General features: G+C 32.6%; 1 protein-coding gene and 1 long non-coding RNA gene across 2 annotated transcripts; one reads left to right on the top strand and one right to left on the bottom strand.

Moving 5' to 3' along the window:
• Window positions 1-429: 429 nt before the first annotated feature.
• Sobp (Sine oculis-binding protein) lies at window positions 430-24,395 on the bottom strand. The gene is made up of 4 exons (XM_089703534.1): window positions 24,178-24,395; window positions 4,623-4,755; window positions 2,195-2,373; window positions 430-1,924 (listed from the first exon to the last, which is right to left on the bottom strand). The coding sequence occupies exons 1-4, from the start codon at window positions 24,250-24,252 to the stop codon at window positions 650-652; spliced, it is 1,662 nt and encodes a 553-aa protein (XP_089559660.1). The 5' UTR covers window positions 24,253-24,395; the 3' UTR covers window positions 430-649.
• On the top strand, window positions 20,491-21,515 carry LOC149482796 (uncharacterized). The gene is made up of 3 exons (XR_016316631.1): window positions 20,491-20,794; window positions 20,922-20,983; window positions 21,058-21,515. It is a non-coding gene; the product is annotated as an uncharacterized LOC149482796 (long non-coding RNA).
• Window positions 24,396-25,030: the final 635 nt, after the last annotated feature.

Raw genomic sequence — 25,030 nt, 5'->3', positions numbered from 1 at the left:
CAATAGATATCAATTATTATTTCAGGTGGAAGCCAGTAAACTGTTATTACGCATTCTGTTTACGTGAAACTAGGTTTCTTAAACCCAAATTGTTTACAGTGAAAAGGTACATTACTCTTAAAGTAAAAATAGCGTGTGCATGGGCATAGTGGGTTTAGACGTTTTATAATAATTTATATTAAAAAATCGAATAAACAAAATGCAATAAGCTAATTCAACAAATTACCTCGAAATCTTGACCTATTGAATATTTACAGTGTACAGTGTAAACATCTGTAGCATAGCAATCTGCACTGTAAAGACAACGAGATATTATATTCTATAGGTACATAGAAGTGTTTATTATTTTGGGTCGTGGCGCTCATGCTGGCAGTTGGTTATTAAATGTGATAAAAAATAACAATAAAAATTTTATTCAGACAATCTTTATTTCAATGTACATAAGTACCTACCATGATATCACGTTTTATGTGCATTAATTAAATACATAATAAAGTTTAAACTTACAATAACAATAATTATTATTAATACTTACAATAAAATTAATTAACCATACTTAAACCTAGGACTAGTAATTTGAAGATAATGAACTGAGTTCCTTAATTTGTGATATGTATTGAATTTTAATTGGTATGATTAAGAAAGTTATCTAAACTTGAACAATTTTTCTGGTCTTGTGAATAATTGCGTCTTCTTCAGTAGCTACTTCCACGAGTCTCCGTCGTTTCCTCAGAGGGCGCGATGATTCCGATGGCTCTCTGGCCTTGGTGACGATTTTAGCCATTTTATTTCCCAGTCTTGTTATTTTAAACTTTGGAAGAGTGTGCTCTGGATTTGTTTCGGCTACTTCACCATTGTCTTTTTCACCGTCAAGTCTATCTTCGCTTTCTTTATTTATATTTTGGCTCGAAGTTTCTTCATTGTCTGTATTGTTTTCAGCTACTACCTTTTTAGCATCATTTTTGTCACTGTTCATTGTAAAATCTAGCGGGCCTTCTGCATCATCATTATTCACTTCAGTTTTGACTTTATTTATTCGATGCGCTTGTAAGAATGACGATAGTGGAATCGGAATAGGAATAGGAAGTGGAATTGGTAACACTACGGGATATGGAACCAATACCGTGACCGGTGGAGGTTGTCCAATTGCTTGTGCGAAGTTGATAGGAGGCATTAATCTTGGCCTCTCCGGTGGCATCATGGGCCGGGGCGGCATAAAACCAAATCGTGGCGGGAACATTCCTGGATGTCTATAGTCGTTCATGTGTGCCGCATTATTATCAAGAAAAACTGGCGGTGGCATTCCGAACATTGCATTAGGGAATGGTGGAATTTGGGGATTCACATTTGGTGGTGAGTGTATTGCACTATTTCCAATGGTAACAGATGAAGATGGCGACGATCCGTCCATGGAAGGGCTACACATCCGTAAGTCCTGAGCTTTAGGCGTTGTAGCGTGTTGTTGCCTCAACGATTGTGATGTCACTGTGGATGTACATTTGGAGGACCTCCGTTTTCGCAAATTCATCTTATTATTATGCCGAAGTTCTTTCTTTGTTTCTGGAGATTTCTGAGTGAATGTTTTCTCTTCTGGAATTTTTGGATTCATGAGTTTAGCTGTCGGTGCAACGGTAATTAGTGGAACAGGCGATTTTCTATGGTCTGTTCTTATGGTCGGTTCTGTTTTGTCACTAGTTTGTTTATTTTCTGCATTTGGAGATCCTGAACGTTCCGACACGGGGGAAACTGAACGACTCTTGCAGTTCTTCAACCACAGGTCTGGTGTGATAAGATTAGATGTAGAAGACGAGCTGACAAGATGTGGGTTGAGATCGAGATGTGCTTGTGTCTCGCGACAGAATATGTGCATCTTATATTGATTTAAGCATTTATCTGAACAAAACTGCAGCTGCGTTGCGCCATCCTGGAAATAAAATAAAATAACATCATTGGTTTCAAATTATAACTACAACGATTGAATGAAACTAGTAGAATTTTCTCTACGTATCTATCGGTTAGCAGCTAAGTAAATATTTTGTAACACGCTTATTTGAATGTTTGTACTGAAGGCTTTTGAAGAAATGGACCATACAGATATTATAATTTGTATCCTTTGAAAGTGATATAAAGCCCTTTAGATAACATGACGAATTAATCTGGAAGAGAGTAATTAATAAGATAACAATTCAAATACCTGAAAATCCACGTAAGCAACAGTATGACGGACGTGCCGACACCAATCGCAAGTCTTGGCGCGTTTGAAATTAGCGCGCCGCGATTGGCTGAAACATAGTTCTGAGCAGAAAGTTGCACCCGCTTGTTGGAGGGCGCCACTTTCGCTGGTTATATTCTTGTTGCACCAGGAACATTCATCTGAAAAATAACAATGATTATGAGCTTTTTCTTTTCTTCTGATAGTAAAATTGAGAATAGTTGTATCTATTAGTAAAATATGTATGAAATAATAACGTTAAGAGTATGTGCGCTTTTTACTTTTACATTTGCACAAAAAATAATCATATTTATGGGAACGAAATTTCAAGAAAAGGTCCACTTCTCTACCTACTAAATCATTGTATGTATCAACTTTTTTTTTAATGCATCAAATACATATAATAAATATTACCCCTCAGATAAAATCAGAAAACCTTATATGTTTTACGGTAGCCCCTAGTATAACTTCGCGTACAACGTAGGTAATTAAATTGATCACCTTCATTTATCGAAAATTTACCATTGTGTGAATGCACCTTAAATCGTATTGAACAGTAATTTTTAATTACATTAATTCCAGAAACGCGATAGGCACAGGTTTCTCATTAATGAAGCCTCGTTTCAGACAAAAGCAATGATATCTCGTTATGGACCTTATTAATTTCTGTTTCGCGGACTAACGATTCGAGATCGGATTGTACGATATTTGAGAATCTGTTCATTACGTTTGGATTATTCGTTACTGACTGTTGCATGAACCTATATTTTTAGGGCACTGTACGAATAATTACAATTTGTTTTTATGAGTGAAAAGGAAACTGAATGCTAATTTAATTAATGTGTAGGTAATATAAATTTTACGTATTCCTAACATATTGTAAATATTTTCTTGGATAAGCTTATTGCTCATTCAGCACAGTTTTTGATGATTTTTTGGTGAAAGATAAGTTAGTTACTTAAAAGAAAGAACTTGTAAAATTATACACATACGATTGCTCGGAATAGGTACCTATCGAACACGTGAAAATGAACAAAATGAACACGCGAAAATTTTCCCCGGGTATGCGCAAAAGGTGTAGGTACTTTCTTCAAACACCGTAGGCTCTACAGTGTTTGAAGAAAGTAAGTGCCTACGCACTTACTAGACAGTAGTCACTTACCACTATAAGAAACAAAAAAACTAGGTATGCTACACTTTTGCGGCCAAACCCATACACTGATTTTGATGAAATTTGAAGTGGAAATAGAGCGCATTACAGATATAGCTGGAACAACTTAGCGTCGCGTAGTAGCGTAAAATGCACTCAAGTGAAGCAGAGTGTGATTAGCTACGTATAGAATAGCAATCATTAAGTAATTTACCTAATATAAAGAGTTTTTGATATAAAATTCTACGTTCTTATAATAATTATATCTCATGTATCTTCAAAAATATATTATAACGTATTTAACTAAAATACAGTAAGTCTTCTCTGACAAAATATGTTGTTCATTATCGAATTCAATATTGCTCGTCTTTCGATCTCATTACATGTCTATGTAACCGAATACCGGTAACCGTATATGTTCTTAATCATCACATTTTAACCACAAAGTTCCACAATTTCATTCGCGGCACACCTACAAAATATCTTATATAACACGATATTTGGTACACGATTTGCGAAAGTAAATCCACGGTCATTAGGAATAGTAAACCGGCTTTGTGGTATCAAATTTGAAAACACATAGCATTTATCGACGTAGCATAACATATTCAAATATAAATTAAGGACGATATTTAGTTACGATTTTATAAAGTTACAGTGAGTTCTTATCATTAGGTATGGATTAGTTTTTATTTTTTTTATTTTGATTTAACGTTCTCATAATCGTTCTTTAATTCATTTATTAGCTATAATTCTATAAAATGGCGGGAACAGGAAGAATATGAACTTTTTGAATCTAGCAACATTTTCCATAAATAGGGTGCGTTCAAAAAGTTTTTCGAGGAATAACAGCTCAACAAAAAGGGTCGTTACTCGTTACTAATTACATTTTCTAGTTCCGAGAAGCGTTATAGTTATAAATAGTTTAGACACGTTTACGGAGTATATTAGATTATGATAAATAGGAATTATTAATATTACTTAGTTATACCTACGTAGCTTTTCAAGTTGACTCTACCTTAGAAAATAGTTGATGTAGTTTTCGTGATTCATCATTGAAGTAGTAACAATTAACAATAAGTTAATTATAATGTTTTTTTAAAGTCATGTGTTGTAAATATTATGATTCTGAAAATTGAAGCCCTACTACGGCTAGGCCCTACGCCCGCTACGAAAAATTGTATTCTATGAATTTGATTTCTACTCACAATGAGCGTTGCCAGTAGATCTATGTTATCATTTAAACGTGTTTATATTTACCTTTGTTCTTCTGTTCGGTGGAATGTTCAGGGCTGGAGGGTTCTCTGGCGCGGGATGCAGCCCACCGTCGTAGCTCTAAGCGCTCATATCCGTACCAGCCAAGAAGTTCATTCATTGCTGTTTCGGCAAATTCCTGTTGAAGAAAATTAAGATAATAATAATGTATAGGTAATGTATATAATATCATGTGTTTGCGGCCCTTTTGTGCATTATAAGATATATCCTGCGGCTGCGCAGTTGGCTAGTCTCAATTAACAAATTTGACCATGAGTAACTATCTATAAGTAAGTATATTATTATCACAATAGGAATTGAGAGCGCATTCTCATCATGATATTGTATTTCTTAAATTAATTAAAGAAATTTCAAAATATATCGATAAATGACGGAAAGATGATGTACCCATTGATCTCACAGCTCATGGTAAAAAAAGATAACATGCTATTTTTAACAGAAAAGCAATGCAACAATGATATCGTTGCCAATGTTTAAATAAACCGTGCTTTTAAACTGCTGCATTTCATTTCAACATAATATCATCAAATGGCTAATTATTTAAAGCAAGTAATGAAAACAACTAAATTTCATTATCTCTAGCTAGAAACCGGTTTATTTCAGAATCTAAAGATAGTAAAAATTCTACATTACGCAATTGCAAGAGTGGCTGTAATAATTACGTAGGTATAGACTATTAAAACTTAAAGTGCCTGCTCTGTACTCTGAGGACGTACTTACGTGGAACGTGGGAAAATATTCGAAATGTAGAATCTAGAATTAGACGACATGTAAGGTATTATACCAGTAAAATGTAATCTCTAATGTAGAAAATGGATAATGGAGGCATGTTTACCTGAAGGGGGAAATTAAATGGACTGCAGATAATGAATATAGTGCATTATGTAATTGTAAGGTTACCGGATTATGTCAGTATTTAAATAGACACCTACTCATATCGTTAGATTAACAGCAACAAAACTATACCTATTACCTTTGTTGCTGCAATGGTATGTAATCATAGGTATGTGTATGCAATCATAGGTACATACCTATGATTGCATTGTAAAATTATGTTACTTATAAGTATTTAAAATTCGGAAGATTAATTATTAGTATACTATCAAAGAATAAACGGTCATTCTATAGTTATAAATACATATAGAAACTGAGTAGAAACAAAAATAAACGTTTATTTTTATTACATATTCTTAACACGATTTGTGTAAAATAAATGGTCGTGGATGACCTCCTTACGTTATATTTTATAGCTGTTGATCGTGTAAATAAATTTAAAGGAATATATAAAATGTCAAGCCGAGAACAGGGCGTAATTCAAGAGGTATCTGTGCCACTATAAAAAGATCAAACTTTTGTGAAAGTAGAATTAACACAAACAAAGGACGAGTTATAAAAACACATGACATCATGGACGTGCGACATGTCGTCGATATTTTATTTGAAAAGTGCCATTTGATTCTCGGAAAATGGGATACCATTCATTTTTGTCAATGAAATGGGAAACATTGACAAAAAGTCTACAATAACTCAATTAAATATGTTTGCGTTGTTCTGTTTTTATAGATAGGTAATATAGGCAACATATTGTATAGGCAACAAAACAGAGATACTTATCTCTATTTTGTTGAGATAATGATAAAAGTTGTAAATATTTTTTACACTATAAAACCATATTTTTCCATACTTTTCAACGTATATCATTGCCGCTAAAATATTTTCATTACGTAATATTAAATTCAACGGTTCATAAACAAAATTCATAATCATAACTTAACAATCTTAAAACACTAGGTAGATATTAATTATGTATCTACTAGTTATTCGGCTTCTTTATTTTACAAAAGCTCGCTTTCTTTTTTAGTTGAAATCGGTCGCCTTGACTGAAAGAGCGAATTATAATCAAGAAATTCAAAAAGCTAGGTATAAATTATGAAATACTTAGTTCTATAACAAGGATAGGTATGTATTTTGAATGATATCATAATGTGGAAATAGAATGCTTGACATCTAAGCTTGATATATAAAACATTTCAAAATAAATCTTGAAGATCTTGATGATAACTATAAGTTCCTTATCTTGTTTTTTTATTATAGTGATAACTGGCTATAGAATATCAAAATAATTTGACTTACGATATTATAATAGGTGAGAAGTGTTGATGATTATCTTTTAAATCTCTCTACTTTTCCATTCTTGTATAAATATAGATTGATGAATACATGAATACCTATCCAATATATTTATAAAAAATATACCTACGATATATTTCTCTTTAGATATAACAGAGAGTTCTTATTCTGTAAATGATAGCTCAGACACACATCTTCAAAGACTTCATTATATAACGGGAATCCTTTGACACACGAGTCGAAGTGGTTGCTGATTAATTAGTCTCTCCAAGGATAATAATATGATGTCCTGTAAGATGGTTCAGTTTCAAGTAACTGCTTATATAATGACCGGTACAAAGTTAATTGAAGCAGGGATACCTCGCACGTTCTACGTACTTCCGTTATATCCGTTATATCGCTTTACGGCTTTTGTTGCATGTTTACGTTTGTTATAAGTTATATTAAAAATTATTTGCAGGTTTATAGCTTTTGATATAATTAAAAAGATAATTAAATGAATGAAAATGAAAATTAAATCTCAGAGAGGAATGGGCCAGCCCCCCTAGTCAAGTGGCTTTCTGTTAGCGTAGCGTTCAATAGAATAGACTACGAATGTATGAGATTGACGTAACCTGTAGATACGTTTATCTACAGCCTACGTCAATCTCATACATTCGTAGTCTATTCTATTGAACGCTACGCTAACAGAAAGCCACTTGACTAGGGGGGCTTATCCGTTTCGTTTCATTATCGCTGATCAATTGTATTAAAGAAAGTACGTAATTAATCAGTGGGAGAAATGTAAATTTATTTATTTTTCAAATAACATATTATTAAAAATATGCTTAACTAATTAAAATATTGTATTCATTATATTTCACACTTCTCAGAATTAATAAAGCATAAACATGCTACATTATACACTATATAATATAATAATTAATATCAGTAATAATGTAATAAAAGTAAATTCTTAGTTTAATAAATTATCGCATCCCATCCAGATCAACGCGCTCAAAAGATTTATTCCATATACCGACCGCCAGAACCAATATTGGTCTTCGTGTGCCTCTTCACAGAATGTCTAGTTTTTATAATACTTATATGAATGATCTTGATATGTTTTCTTGTTCCTCTTCGTCTTACAAAACGAATGTAAAAAAACTGCTACTGAACACATGAGAATGTTAACGGTATTTACCTCCGTCTTTATGTAACTACTCATGTTAAATATTAATTATTATCAACTAGGTATGTTTTCCCTGTCTCTCCTACTGCTGGGTGTTGGCAAAAATAATATATGTTCACAGTGAAAACACCATAAGGAGACATTTTCATGTATCTTTAGTTAGTAAGATCTGTTTTGTTTTATATATCTCTGTCTTTGTCTCTGTATGTTTTCCAATAAAGAAAATAAAATAAATAAAATTCTAAGTATCGGTTGAAGTTTCAATTTACGCCAGTGTTGCCAGAGTTGCGTTTTGTAATAATTATCACCTCAAAATATGATATTGTGCACTCGCGCGGTAACGTTGCACGCCCATTAGTCAGAATCCGATCAAACATTTCGCTTCTACATCCACAATTAATGATGCATGGATCTAATATCTTTACGGCTGTCTGTAATTAATTTACCTGGTGAAAATCCGCTTTCGAATTTCTAGCCTCTTCAGTAACTACATTGATTTATAAGGCAAGCTCTATTGTTGAATGTAGAGCGTTATAAATTATTACATCAATGTTGTAATAATTTATAAATGATTTTGGTACTTAATAAAATAATAAATAATGTTAGTTGTGTAGCAAATATATCGATGATGTTATTATGCAATCATTATTAAAATAGTCATGGTAGGATATAATTACATAGCACTCATAAGTAATAATTTTTCTTAATTAATAGGTTATATAAAAAATACCATTGTATGTAGGTAATTAGGTATTAACTTTTAATATTAGTCCGAAAGGAGTCCAAAATTTACAAAATCTCAATCTTTTTATAATTCGAACCTGTTTAATTCTTTGAAAAGTTCAAACATATATCTTTCACCGATCACACTCGACGTTAGTTGATGAAAAAACAAACAGTTCTAAATTAAAATACACCCAGATATCCTTGACCATTGGTACAAAAAATCTAGCACCATAATAACTTTTATAACAGAACATAACAAAAAAAATGATTAGTAAAACAACAAAAGCGTGTCGCATGTTCAAAGCAGTAACATTAGCCGTGCACCGATATTGGTATCGTATATAACATAAACGCTTTTAATGGCGGTAGCACGGCGAAGGTAAATTTAGGAGCGTTCGCAGGCAACCCGACACCCCGACCTACGCATGCCAGTATTGCCAGTAAACTTACACTGGAAATTACAAAGGCGATACTATTAACAACAAAGAAGCTTCTGTTCCCTCTCCTTGCTTGATAAATTGAAATTATATAACGTGTAATGTCTTTAACTGAACGTTGTTTACGTACCTACTTGTAATGTACTTTGTTGAGACTGCGCTTGTATTTTTATTTCCATATTGTAAATGTGTGTTCCAGATTCCCTCACCAAATCAACATCATATTTTTATACGTTTAACATTTTGAATGATTGTATCATTAATAATTTTGAACTGAATTCGATTTAGATATCTTAGGAACATATTCACAAAATACCACAAAACGAAACATTTTTTTAGGATTGCCAGAGATCAAATAGAAATAAGAATATTTTTTTCATATTTCTATTATCATTAATTATCTCCTCCACGGTCTACTATTTTTTTATATTATTCATGAAAGTAACTTCACCATTTTATCCACTCATAATACATTGCGAAAATTGTAAACTGCTACTAAATATCACCAATGGAAATCAGAACAAGGTTCAATATGAAAAGTCATTGCACCATTTTCAAAAGGCCACAGGCGTTATTTCCAATTCAGGTCTCATCAATACGAATACACCACTGAAACAGATATCCCTCACGACTTTTATAGAAATTAATAGTGGAGATGTATGTATGACTTTGTATTCATAGGATACTATGCACACAGAGGCGAGACAGTGGCCACTGGGCAGAGTACTGTGTACACAGAGATATCGCGTGTCGGCGACCAGTCGAGCTGATAATTTACCTAATGCCGTGTAAAACGATCGCTCTGCTAATGTGAGCGGAAACAAATATTCAGTACAGATTCGGCGTTCCTGATAAATTTATTAATTTCAATTGCTAATTATGTTATTTAGCGAATGTAAATCACAAATATTTATGGTTCATTATTATTTCAGGTCAATTTATGTTTATAATTGGAATCGGAAAACTAGTAGCTACTAATAATCATCAAATTACTGACTAATGTTTATATCACGTTTCACTATGAGATATTTACTGAAAATCATTTCTACACAGCATGATATCACGATTTTATCATAACTAGTTGGGTGCTTGACAAAATCACACCTGTTTGTAGCATGTAGGATTGGGCAGTAGAAATTGGTAGTCAATCAATTTACCCATTGATTTATTACTAATTAGAGAATATTATAAATGTGCATCGAACATTTTCATCGTAATATTAATATAATGAATAGATAACATAGTCATTTATTTTCTGTACTTACTCTAATTCTAATTGCACATGTTTCGTATGAGACTAATTGGCTTATTCATAAAAAATTGTTGTCGTATGTGTAGTTTACGGTTTTAATTTTTTTGTCATGTTTCTAAAACAGTGGAATTACTTATAAACAATATTATTAAGCGGTATTCGTTACATATCATTTTAAGTGAAGCTTTAATATTTAAAACATCATGTTGCATTTTCCTTTGGTCCAGTTGCAACACGATAATCAATATTAGGTACTAGGATAGCAATCAAGAAAACGTGATCATTATATTGTATTTACTGTTAGAGTTACTAAAACGTTAAAGTATAGCCACATTAATTTACACATTAATCTGCATTGAAATATATCAAGTTTTATGTAATTTTTCAGTAGTACATATTGCATAGGTTTTCTAGCTACGATAAATTATAATTTAATTGTAACATTAAGATAAAATCTCGAAAACAAACACCGCCATAACATCTGTCCATTACGAACTGATTCAATAAATTGTCTGTGCGCACGTAGATTACAATCCACATCTAACCCTATGCAATTGAATCGAACGCAACAAAAACCGCGGCGTCCTATTACATCTCCGATATCCGTCAGTCGATTATATTTCACATGCTACTCATTATAGCGTCTGGTGCGAAACAAAGAGCGACTCGAGTTACGATGCACTCTTCGGGCAGGAGCTGTTGGTCATGCGAAACCACCACACTTTCGGGAAGACTCGTTTAACTTGCAACACTGGCTTTCGATCCTTTGTAAAATTATACCGTATCTTTTAGCTGAATGGGAAATAAAGTGGGATTGTGAGGATGTTTAATCATATAATGCTTTTATGAATAACACAAGTCTAATTTTGAACGATTTTTACTTTTTCTCAATTTTGATTTGTTCAAGTCTTCATTGTTTGCCGATTCAGTCTAGCGTTGTTAATTTTATTACTGTCAATGTAAGTAGATATATGTAATTCAGTCGGTATAAAATGGATATTTTTGTTTCTTTATATTATATTCTACTATAAAATTCCGAAATCACCACTTGAGCATTTTAAAAATATAACTCAATAATCGTTAAATAAGAATCGTTTCAATATTGTATCACATTTCGTACGGCAAATGTTCGAAATTTTAATGGCAACCAAGATAGAATTACACCATTAATTTTATTTAAAATGCTTTAAAAGGTACCCATAGTCATAAAAATATTACGTATCTACGCTTGTTTACTCTTGAGATAATTTTATGACTTGTTAAATGACGTTTTATCACACAATGAAAAAATTATACATAATTTTTTTAGCAACTAGGTACGCATGGCGGAAATGAAAGGCCCCGGACATCTCAAAAATGATGAACCCATTTAGAGCTTAAAAGCTCTATTCGCTCATTCGCACTCTTTAAGGACATTTTAGATTAGTAGAGATTATAGATTACCTATATTCAAAAACTTTTTAGGTACCTACATATTATGATTGATTGATAGACGTTATTTTACTATCACATACTGCTTCTATTGCACGCCTCATAAGCGAAGCGTTGAGGTGGGTACTACTGTCACTTCGCGCAAAACATCTGATTTTTCAAACTTAAAATGTCTTTATGTATCATACATTGCACTTGTAAGATAATACATACACACATATTAAGAAAAAACACTATTTTTAACATTCATGATATTTTTGATGTCATTTTTGTTATTTAAACTAGTTAAAAAACAGTTTAAAAAAGTTCTGTCTTGGACGTCCGTGTGTCTGTATGTGCGGAGGATTTTCTTGTTAACACGATAGCGACCGAAATACTTTACTAATCGAGTCTTTTTTTTTCTCTTACGCTTGAGTATGCTCAGGAATAGAACCCTTTCATTTTTCAGGGTCTGATTCGATGTGGTTTAATTGTTATTAAATAAACAAAAATAATAATTAATAAATAATTATTAAAAAAAATTATGAGGCGTGCACTTTTGGATTTTCCAAATTATTTTTTTTTCATCTGATGGGTTTAAAAAAAGTGAACGCTTCAAACGTCTATAAGTAGTTAAAAATTAAAATTGTGCTCAAATTTCTTTCGATATACGCGAATTCTGAATTCTGAAATAATAATTCATGATTATCATACTTATAGTTTCCGTGACCCCATGCTGTCATGTAATTCGATCTAAACTGAGACACAAGATACCTAGTGTTATAGAACAGAAATTTAATACGAAGTCGCTTTTGTATTTATTTACAATCAAAACAACGATTTAGTTATAAGAAAACGTAAAAAGTTCTTAGTTTATTCAATCTAGAATGTCGATTTTTACAAGTTAAAATTTTCATAGTAACTAACTTTGATGAGGCATATAAAACGTATTTTATTATGCAGTGAATAGATTCATACAATGCTTTATTTAAATTAATAAGACAGGAAAGGAAATTTATAAAATAAAGGTGTAATTACACAATATGTCAACTAATAAAAGATTAATTACAAAGTTAGCTAAGTACTAACGGACTTAGAAATTATCGCCAGTACATAATTCAATATCCTAACTTAGAAAAAATAGTTGAATTTTCAATCTATAGCTAATCAATGTCCTCACATAAAGCTCACGCTTATAATGGAACGTGTCAAATCACAATAAAGCTCATGACACACGACGCAGGATAAAAACTAGTGTTGCCAGACGTGTCTGGTTACACTAAAATTAACGTCAAGCTGGCTGACGCAAACGGTGTCCAATGGCGCCCAGCTAGTTGAGACCGGCATTAATTATGAAGGGATCATGTTCACCGCTCCGAAGACCTTTCTGGATCCAAACGCATTTTTAAAAATATTGAAAAATAAGGCCGCTAACTATTGTTAAAATAATGTTTATCAAGTGTTTGTCTTTTGTATTAAAATATTGAAAAATAGGGTCATAGTATGTACCTAATTATTGTCAAGTAATATTAATTAAGTATTTTTTATGAATTATTTTTATATTAAAGTATGTCGAATATATCAAATCAACTGTCTATTTTTTACCTTTGAATTTAGGAAAGTAGTTACATATTTTATATTGTGAGTTCTATAGGAACTTTTCGACTAACCTACCCTCCAAATTCCAATATAATAAGTACCTACCTTAATAAATAATAACTAGCAGATAGGGCTATTTGTCTCTACTTTCTCTGTTTTACAATATAAAACCCGTTTGTAAGTAGGATATAAAGTATACAAAAAGGACGACAATTCACAATTCAATTCAATCCCATGGAAATGTGATATTGATTTAATACAGGTTTGTCCAGTACAATCTGCTGCCCCTTAAAGTTGATTAGCAATGCACTTAATAATTAATCAATTGTTTGTTTCAGAGTATCGGTTACTTACCCTTTTTATATTTTATAAAGGTCAATTTCCTGTCCACTTGGGAGGAGTGTACGAGCTATTGCGTCCCTACTATTAAGAAAATAATATAACCCTGCCTACTTTTGTAAGTTGGTCACAATACTATGAGAAAGGTAGTTATATTATTAAGCAAAAAAAAACTATATGAAATATCTAGTTCGAGAATAGAGATAGATTTATTATACGAACTATCGTCAAACGAATTAAAATTGTAATATGCATAGAACAAACAAATCCACGTCCGTAATTCGAAAGTCTATCAAAGCAGAAAAACGATATATATGTATACATAATACATGTACCTAGTTTCAACGTTGGAAAATATATTTTTTATACAAACTGTACGCTTTGCCGATGTACCCATCGCATCTCACTTTTCACTAAAATTAACGAACGCGAATCCGGTTTCGAAATTCTAGGATAATTAAAACGGCGCGGCGATTGAAACCTTCGCGAAGCTCCTCAGATTATTTCGTAATTAAAAATATTCTTTATTACTTTAGAAAAAATGTAGCGATTATTAGCGATAGACAATTTAACGATCTTTTATAATTATTTATTTTTTCATCAAAGAAAGGTCTGAAACATTTTCAGTTTTTATTAGATAATTTTAACAAGTTTGAATATTAATGGAAGCATAAAATATAATGAGTACTTCTTTTTATTCTAAGATCGTTCATTATTTAAAGAAGGCGATATAAAGAAAGTGCCTATTGCTTACATTTGTTTACTTATGCATAATTATTATGTATTACTAATTAAGTAAACTACAGATTACAGAATTATGTTTATAGTTTCGAAGTTACTTTAGCAACACTAAAGAAGAATATGACCCAGCTCTGTGTATTCAAATTAAAAAGTCATAATATAGTTGACTGTGAGAGCCAAGGCGGGAAGAAATCTGATGCCAAAGTAACCCAACACCGTGCTAAAAGCGACCCGGCCAAAATGTCATCGTCCAATCGTATCGTATTACGTCTAAAGGGTTTAGTACGTTTGTAATGCGCTTTCAAGTTTATTTATGAGTCTCCAACACGATTTACATTTTAAATTTGTTTATTGACACAGATATTAGTATCTCAAGTCTCAAAGTGGTGTCTACCTGATCATGGCAAGAATTTCCGACCGTTTTGATATTGATTCAATTCGGTATCAGCAAAACTCTATAGACATATCAAGACACTGAATACACGCTTTAGTCGAAATATAATGAAGTCCTACTAATATTATAAATTCGAAAGAAAATATAATATAAATAATAAATATAAAAGACACTAGCAAGTAGCAGTGTCGTTCGGTTTCGCTCCCGGACGAACCTATAGCTCATCTGTTATTCTGATGCAAAACCTATGTTCCTGTAAAGTTTCATCCAAATCCGTCCTGCAATACGTGAAAGAGTAACAAACATTTATTCATACATCCATACATCCATACATCCACACTTACAAACTTTCGCGTTTTTGATATTAGTATGAAAGTATAATAATCGGAGGAAATACCAGAATCACTACATTATAGTATAACTACATAAAACAAAGTCGCTGTCGCTGTCTGTCTGTCTATGTATGCTTAAATCTTTAAAATTACGCAATTAAGATTTTTAGCGTTTTTTTTACAGATAGAGTGATTAAAGATGAAGGTAGAGCAAAATTTAGTATTTAATTTGTCAAGTTCTAGACAAAGCTGGTGAAGCTGCGACCGGAAAGATAGTAGAACAAAAGCTTGAAGACGTACCTACCTATTGAAAAATTCTTCTATTTAGTCCGTTTAAAAAAGAGTAGATATTTCATTTCATAATCAGCCCATATACGTTCCCACTGCTGGGACACGGGCCTTCTATGAGGGTACAGGCCATAATCCACCACGCTGGCCAAGTGCGTGTTGGGTGGCTCTATAGTTTAGTATTTATTCCAGAATGTAAAAGTGAGGATCACTCGCGTAACCATATAATGTTGCAGGTACTTTTTTCAATTACATACTTGAAAGTTATATGTAAGCTCTTTTTTTGATTGTCTTTGTTGTAGAAGCAGAGCTGAAGAAAAGCTCTTTTTCATATCTTGCTTTAAAAATACATTTTAGTATGTACATACTTAAGCAATCGATATTCTTGTTTGTATACTATCATTGATCGATATGAGCAAATTAGCAAAATAGGGTTAATAGCTCCCTCATAATAAGTAGTTATACAACTCTAGATTTTTACTGGGCAGCTCTACATTTCAGAAAGCTCAACTATATAAGCGAAACTTTTAATTTAACCTACTGGATATTGAAATAATAGTATTGTTATTGTAATAGCGCGAATTTTGAGTTGATCTAATGAATTTTAGTGTAGGTATTCTAAAATATACACAAAATTAATGTAGTCTCTTTAATTACTTAATTTTACTGCTAATAGAAACTATGTACTTATGGTTTCTGGACGGTTCCCATCCATCTAAAAATTGCCAATTTATAATTTGCTTCGTATTGCAATGTAGAGTACCTACCTAATATATTGTATAGTGTGCAATATCAATAAAAAATAAAACACTTATTTCCTACAAATTCACCATCAATATTTACAAAAGAACATCGCAGTATTATTTTCCATCTAAAATATTACCATATAAAACTAAGAAAATAAAAAGAATACGTGTCTCAAGTTACATCTACAAATCGATACTTGTATGAAATTCTAAACAGGTTGTTCTTACACGATGTTAATAATGTGACACTGTACATTTATCTCTTTACGAACAACAGACCTAGGAGCTAGATTTATCTTGCAAGCAGAAATGCGAGAATTTTCATTCTTAATAAATTGTAATAAGAGCGCATGGGTTTCTGTTTAAGTTGCAGTCATACGATCTGAGCCTGCGAGTACGAGATACCTTCTTATAAAAAAATATGGATACATATAGAGGAAACAATTGAAATATTGTACTCGTAGGAGGGCGACGGCAGTCACGGGAGTATTCCCTCAATGAGAACATAATAAGCGGATGAAAAATACCTGTGCTATTAGGTAAGTACTATCTATACGTTCCAATTGCAAAAACTCCAAACAAATTACCATTTTTTAACCGGTAACGACCCAGAGATAACAAGGAGTAATTAAAGTATATTTAAACTGTTAACGTCTAATATTTACTCTTTGAGACGAAGATGTACATATACAATGCAGAGGCATCACATTGTCGAGTGTCAATTACAACCGCCTATCAGATGTCACTGCGAGCGCCCTCCTCGGCTTTCCATGTTTATCTTGTTTCTTTGCTCCTAATTACTATATTATATTCAAAGGATTATGCAATTTTATAAACTGGAGAAAAAAAATTACGTAAGAAGTTCTTTCAATATAATTTATATGGTATTTTGCTTAAATGTGTATTCTGAGTAGATAGCTGTGCCTATGAATTTAAAGAAGTGCATCGGATAGAAAAATATTTTTTGAGCTTGCATCACATTGTTCGTAGGTCCTACCTTGGGTTGATAAGGAATTATAAAGTCATGGTTTTAAATTTCCATTTCTAAATAGCCCGTGGGCTGTGGTTATAATGCTTCAACAAGATCATTAATTTTTATATTATTTTGAATAAACGTAATTACTACATAACCGTGTATCTATCTAATAACTATTATATTCTGTTTATAATGCCTGAAAATAACACCGAAATGCTCACATATAAAGTATTGTAAACAATAGAACACATATACAATGCTATTAATTACATTATGTTATGATAAGAGAAAAGCCAAACGATACTATTAACGTTGCGTGACCGACACACGGGCGACCTTGGCCCAATATGCGCGGGCGCAGTGCAGCAATGTCGCTGACGTGCAAAGTGCACGCGGAAAACATTCTATTTAGGTTCAATGTTGCATTATGACTTTCAGATTTGATAAGCTGTAACGGTTTTATTAAATACGCGCATTGACCTCAAAAATTTAATACGTTTTGGCACATATTTCAGCCGATCCTAATTTCGGAAGCGGGAAGCTTATCAACAACTCTCCAACCTATCTCTGCACATATGAACATGTGAAAGGTTAGGTATTTTTTATCTTGTACCTTAATCATCCAAGTATGTTTTTAGCTGCTTTTTAATGTAAAGGTGTGGATGACGTCGTAGATTAAGCATCAAACCCCTAATAAGTGACTATGCACAAGCCGCAAGATTCTTGGAATAAAGAATAGTTAACCCACCCTCATGCCTACCCCTGTTATTCTTTTCCACCTATACACAAGCTACCCGCCCTGACTACGTTCAGGTGGAACCTGTTTTAAAATCGTATATGTTTCATCGCATTAATGTTTTGGAATTTAAGTTCGCCAAATTTCATTCAAATTTCTTTCGTAGTTTTCCCACGGCTTGGCAGTTGGCACTTTAGCAGAATGGTAATCCGATAAAAAGATAACAGAACTTTTACGAATTAATTTTAAAACTTACTTAATTTAAAATTTCTAGAGATGCATCCCATTATTAAGAAACGTTATCCCTTTTATAATTCATCCTTTGTTTATACAAGCGCAGCGCACCTCCGTTAAATATAATGTTTGCAGTGAATTTCACGATATTTTACAGTGAATCTCCAATTCTTCGCGTAACCTAATGCCTCTAAAACATTGTATACACACGAGTTTAGTTTCAGTCTTGACGTATATTACCGGAGTAATTTTGTTGGCATGCTATCGGCGAAATTTCAAATATCCGATTATAGAAACCACTATGACATGCACGTTGAGAACATTATGAGGATGATCGATGCCATGTTTATAATTTGCATATAAATCGAATGAAATTTATCCGCTTTCATGTTGAACACGCGAAAAGGTATCTTTGTGGCGGAAATCAGAGGTTTTTTGTATTGTGACTCCACTGTTAATTGGGTTCCGAGTTATTTAAGGGGCCCTTGTTCAAAATGTATGTTTCTAAATCATGGTTTTTGGATATAAATCATCATATTTAAAATCCTAAAAAAATATATAGCACAGATAAACGTTTGATCTAGTGACTTTTTTGGATAAAAACACAATATTAAACATTTAACTCGATCAAAAAAAAATCAGAAGTAACATCGATTTTGAAAGCATAATCAGTTTTATGAGAATTAGGGGAACGCTATGTTTATGAAAATTTTACATTTCATTTACTAATCAGGTTTTACAGGGAAATTTTTGGATAGATTTATAATTTAGCCCTTATTTTTTTCTATATAAAATATAATACGTAAAATGCGACTCGCGCGCACCACGTCAGTGCCGCCAGAGTCCAGCCGGACGTCATCGAAGGAGGACCTGTGCTAGTTTTGCTCCCGACCACGTTGTAGTCGCCGCTCGCGTATTAGAACCGAGCGGCGAGTAAAACGGCGAGCACGTCACGGTATAAATAAATCAGTAGTTTGATTTTGTTTGTTATCCTAGGATTATTGTTGTAAATATAAATTAACTTCTTATTCTATTAAACGAGCAATATTTGCATATTAATATATTTGTTTGTAAATACAGTGTGGAAATTTTCGATGGGCCCTGGGTGAAAGTACTAGAAATACTGGAGATAGCAAATTTCCTTTATTTTTAAAAAGAAATAGAACTGCATTCAAAGATTTTCAAAAATTCATTTTCTTCGACCGGGAATCGAAAGAACTATAAAATCCGTTGCGTAGTTTCAAAGATTTAAGCGTACAAAGGGACATAGAGACATAGGGACAGTGAAACCGACTTTGTTTTATACTATGTAGTGATTTAAAAAAATTACCTTGTAAAATGTTTTAAAAATTACCTTGTTGTAAAATAGTCACACTTTTTTAAGTTGGTTGAATACACTAACATACTTATTACATACTTATATTCAATTACATATTATTTTCGGGCGCGAGCCTTTTTTATTTGTTTTACTTTTAATTATTATTACCAATATTTTCAGAAGAAAATAAATTAATGTATCCAGAACGAGAGTTTAATTTTAAACTTTAAATGTATGTATAAAATAGACCAATAAACCAGAAGCGTTCTTTATGTTGAGATGATGTTGATTCTACAATAAAAATGTTAGATTCCATGATATTTTTATTTCTAAGAGCAAATATTTTTACGAGAAATTAACAATAAATTATCTTTTATATTGTTTCTATCGATTTGAATAATAAAGTAAAATTTGAAAAAGGAATGTTACCTTTCAGAAAAATTTGCTATCCCTGTATTTCAAGTACTTTCCATTCAGGGCACATCGAAAACTTCCACACTGTATATATACAAACAAATATATAAAAATGCAAATATTGCTCGTTTAATGGTATAGGATAAGTAGTAAATTTATTTATCAAATACATTCCTACGATAGCAAATAAAATCGAACTACTGATTTATTTATACTGTGGCGTATTCGCCCGCCTTCATAGGTCACCGGAGTTCATGCCGCGCCGGCTCCTGCGCAACGCGGGCGCGAGCCGTCTCGCAGTGCCTAAAATGCCTAAACTTTCAGTATAATGGGCTCTTAAGGTGATGAATTAATTTTTCTAACATTTACGGCCCTTTTTAAACCTTCGTAATTTTTATATTATTAAAGTTGTCGTGATGAAAATTCTTGACAAGAAAGTTCAATAGTAACACAATACGTCTACCGTTTTAGAAACATGATTCCATGATATTTTCTCGATAGAAAAAAAATGCAAAGTTCTCATTGTTATTTTTTTTTAATCTCTGGCATCTTCAAAATAACAAACGTAAAGTTACGACTTTTTGGATATTAACTATAAAATATAAAACCTATACGTCTACCGATTTAGAATTTTGAAATATGCGATGGTTTTGAAATAAACAAGAAATACTTGAAATTAGCGCGCGACCAGCCAATATAGCGAGAGCCGCCCTGTACCTTCCTACCCCGATCGCTGCAAGAGTCATTCCCGCTACGGCCGTCACACGGGGAACTTGTGTCGCTCGCGCAATCGTAACAAAGGGTGACAACACGATAAGACAAAATGAGACAAATGGGGACAATAAAGAAAATAAGAAGAAGAAACATAAAGGTTGGAGGAAAAAGAATGCTTACAATTGGAACAAATTAATGAAGTAAGTTGGTTTTATTTTAAATTTGATGATAATTGTATTATAGACGATGTTTGATATGTACCCCTGTTTTAAGTACATAACGAATGTGTAAGGTTTTTTTCATTTATAGCATAGATAATCTTTTCAGAAATCCGGAATCCAGAAGGAAAATAAACCCACTGATTGTTCACAATATGAACCCACTCCTTCGTAAGTACCTTTATTCAGTCAAAAATGTATGTTATCAACGCTCTACTGGTTTTATCGCATGATTCCATTTTTAGCAAAAAGCAACAAAGTGCAAAGAAATAAAAAATCATGGTGAACTTAGTGGAAGTATGGTGGACATAATATGGAACAGGAGCTCATTGGAGTAGTATTATATTTTAAAAAAATACGAAAAAATTTCAAGAATTACATTTCTTAGTAGGTGGTAGATAAGTATGTTGTATAAAGAATTTGATGTTGATATTTATTTCATTTATACTTACTACACCTGTGCGGGAAATTGCTTAGTACTAAAACAGGTTTATATTCATATTTACATAGTAATGTGAGTTTTCATTTCGAAAAATTTTGTGTAAGTATATTAAATTGAGTTCCTGGGTGATCTGGAAACACAATTGGGCCCGGAAGATGGCGCTGCAGTCACTCCTCCTAATCACATGAACCGATTTGGATGAATATTTGTGTGCACATTTCATTGTTGTGGGATGATTGGTTGATTCGTTTTCACATTAGCTAATAATATTATGTATTTTTGTTGTAAACTTAATTTAATGTTTATAATACATTATTATTGGTATAAATAAGCCAGTGTTCGTCTCACATTGCTGTACCTGCCTACCTACCCTACCAGGGCCTAACTTTGTTCTGGCTATTTTATTTTGATTATTTGTAATGAATAATTACAATTATAATAGAGTACAAAAAATAAATACATGCGTCAATATATTTTGTGTTTTTTTTAAAACAATTTTTTTATTTAAAAAAATATCATTCCGACCGCGGCTTTGCCCGCGTGGAATTAGGTTATATCGTGAATCCTGTTTTATCCCACAGAAGTGTTCAGTTCGGTTAAAAAGTATCCTATGTGTAAATCCAGGCAATTAGCAATATTTTATCAAAATTGGTAATGTAGTCTTGACGTGATTAAGTAACAACTAACAAAAAAATATACAAATTAACATCCAAAGTTTCACATCAGTTTTACTGTATTAGTGATATCTTCCACTCTTGACTTTGACTGAGAAGAATTAGGGTTTATAACTTCTTTCAGAAATAGTACCTTTCATTTCTGGGCATGATGTAGGTAATATCTACGTCAGCATCAAATTCTATCTAAATCAATTCAGTAGTCCGCGTTATTGAGTACCATTTCATTTTTTCAGAGTAACAATATTTTTTGTTATTTTAAAGATTATTTATAGCCTGTACTATTTTGTAATAAAGTAAACATTACGAAATACAATGTAATAATAATTATTAATAATGTCTAAGTAGTTGTTAAAAAGAAGATTATTTGTTTATAAGCAAGAAAATAAAACCAATAAATCAACAATTAAATATATGTATAACAATATTATAACTGTATGACGACTCCATACATGTTTGTCCCGAGTCGGCCAGCGGCAGCGCGGCGAGTTTGCAAGAATGCAAGAATGACTTCGCGCACACCCGCGTTCGCGATAGCGAGCTATTTAGACTCCGCCCGCCAAGCAGTGGATTTTTTTTTGTGTATCGTCTTAACGAAATTGTGAAATATGGGGTTCTTTAAAAATAATAGTAGAGACCATAGAGAGATACAGTAATAGTAATAGTATACAGCAGTGAGCTAAAAGAATTTATGATTATGATTACGAGCTGTAGGTACTTCGCGGTTTCACTCGTTTTGTATTGCTCCGTTTCTATTGGTTGAAGCGTGATATAGGCTCGCCTTCCAACGTAGATCTAACATACAAATATTTTATCAATTCGAATAATTAGTTCCTGGGATAAGAGCGTTCAACCAAATAATCTCTCAATTTTTTGTTATATAAGAACATTGTGTATTGATTATTGTATTTTTTCTTTCTACTTATCATTGCATAAGTTCACTATCTCTTCTGAGATGCAAAAATAGTAGGTAAATACAGTACCCAAGAATTAAAATCACGTATAATACCTACCTATTAATTTTAACAAATTATTAATTAATTATGGGGCGTTCCACTTCATCAGGGGGTGAGTTTTAAATAATAGATATATATAATTTTGTTGTTCCACGTGCGAAGCCGGGGTGGACCGATAGTAAGTGATATTTGTGGAATTTTCATAATAGTTATAGTTACTAAATTAAATTTATATTTTTTTTTCTTATGCATGTCTGTATTTACAGGCAGAAGGTATTTTGTTTTAATAAAAATCAGCGTGTATCTTGTAGCATCTTTTGATGATATCAAACGTTTTATTGATATTTAAATATCAAGAAAGATACTTACGATCTACAATTTTTATTTTGCTGCGTATGTACCTACCTACTTACTGCGTAGGCGAAAAAGAAATAGAAAACGATAGATGTTCAGCTTATGTCACAGAAATAAAAACCATTAAATTTGAAAAATTTGGGACACTAGACGCGTAATGCCGTAAATTAAATCGACCTCAAACTTTCGCTACAAATTGTTGAGAATCCCGTGACGTCATCGTCGCGTGGACACTGTCGATGGGGTTATTGACATGTCAAACTATTTCCGTAGTGCCAAAATAAAAGCGCGCGAATTACCAGTAGGCATCTGCCATCTCTATTGCGCTGCATTACGACTTATGATTGCGAATGGATTACGCAGAATTATAATCACGTTCGTATGTGATAATCAGGTGTAAACAATAAATTGTAACGTCGACTTGCGGCCTGGGATGGTCTCGTGTTTCATTTTGAGCAAAGGAACGTCTAAAATTACCCCGCACGCACACGTATATAGAAACCAATCCGTACACACTCACACAGTGGCAACACCTATATCTATTATCAAAACATCCAACGTCTCTGGTTACAGCGATCCGAGCGCGCTTCAAATATCGCGTTACACACTTTAATGGCTGGAAAAGGCCTCGAAAACGTTATATTACACGCATTTTATTGTATATTGCAAAATGTAATTAATATGGTAATTTAATACAGAATAATTTATTCCAAACTCCAAGGGAAGTGAATTCAAAAATCTCCCGCAAAGAGCGACAGAACTGAGTGTGGGTATCATATTTAAAAATACGACACGTATCCTATTATCCTATACTCAGATAAAACAGGCGGATTGCCAGTGCTACGTAACCCTGATTCTACCGGAAATAGATTTAAATATAAATCTTTCGTAATAATAATTTTTAAAAATTAAATTAATAAATATGAAAATAGTAAATACCTTAATTTCCTCTTCATTTTCTTTTTTCACTGGAGCTCCGGGTGGAGAACTAGAATTGGGTCCTGGTTTGTCCATTATTTAAACACACGTAATAATATATCAACACGAAAAGTTTATTCATTAAAAAAGTTCTTTCTCCAACTTATGTTAGACGCGTCCGTAAACATGGGGACGCGATCACCCTACGCGACTACCGCACGCAGAGAACGTACCGCGACTGTATAGTATATAATGCCATTCGTTTTGAGGGCGTGAAGCTTCCAAGTTCGAACGCGTCTGATGAATGGGCGGAGCTTTGCATAAAGCTTTTGGGCGTCAAGCATTGTGTAATTATGATAGTATTGAAAAATTGTCCTGGAACATGTTATTATGCTGATAAAATATCTCATAAATAATGGGGAGTAATAATTAACTTAATAAAACACAATCTAAAATTCATTTGAACGGTGCTTTTAAGTTTTAAGCGTAGACAATGGATTTTCTAATAGATATATAGTGGCTAAATTTTTGTTTTGTTTTATAAACAAATATACAGTTTTTACTTCACTATTAGTGAGCTATTAGACAGAACGTCCAACTTTTCCCCTTTCAAAAATTCTCGCTTGTGGTAGCTAAGCTGGAGTAGAATTGGTATGTCAACTTGACGATTTCCAGAAATTATTTAGGTGCTAATTGTGGCTATAATGGTACCATATTATTAGAACCCGACTATGTTTCGTAGAAGTTATCTGCAATTCGGGGAGATTATGAGTGGTATTATTTACCTCATCACCTTTTTAGTCCTTTCTTTTAATCACAGTTTTAATCCAGTCAAAAATCTTTCTCTTTTTCCATTCAGCCAATAAAACTAAAT

This window comes from Colias philodice, chromosome 14 (genome assembly GCF_061535455.1).
Source record: "Colias philodice isolate Cphi_HAF_F1 chromosome 14, ilColPhil1 Martin Lab GWU primary, whole genome shotgun sequence".
In the NCBI taxonomy this organism is placed as follows: domain Eukaryota; kingdom Metazoa; phylum Arthropoda; class Insecta; order Lepidoptera; family Pieridae; genus Colias; species Colias philodice.
The sequence above is the reverse complement of the archived record's forward strand: the minus strand, read 5'-3'. Positions and strand labels throughout refer to the sequence as shown.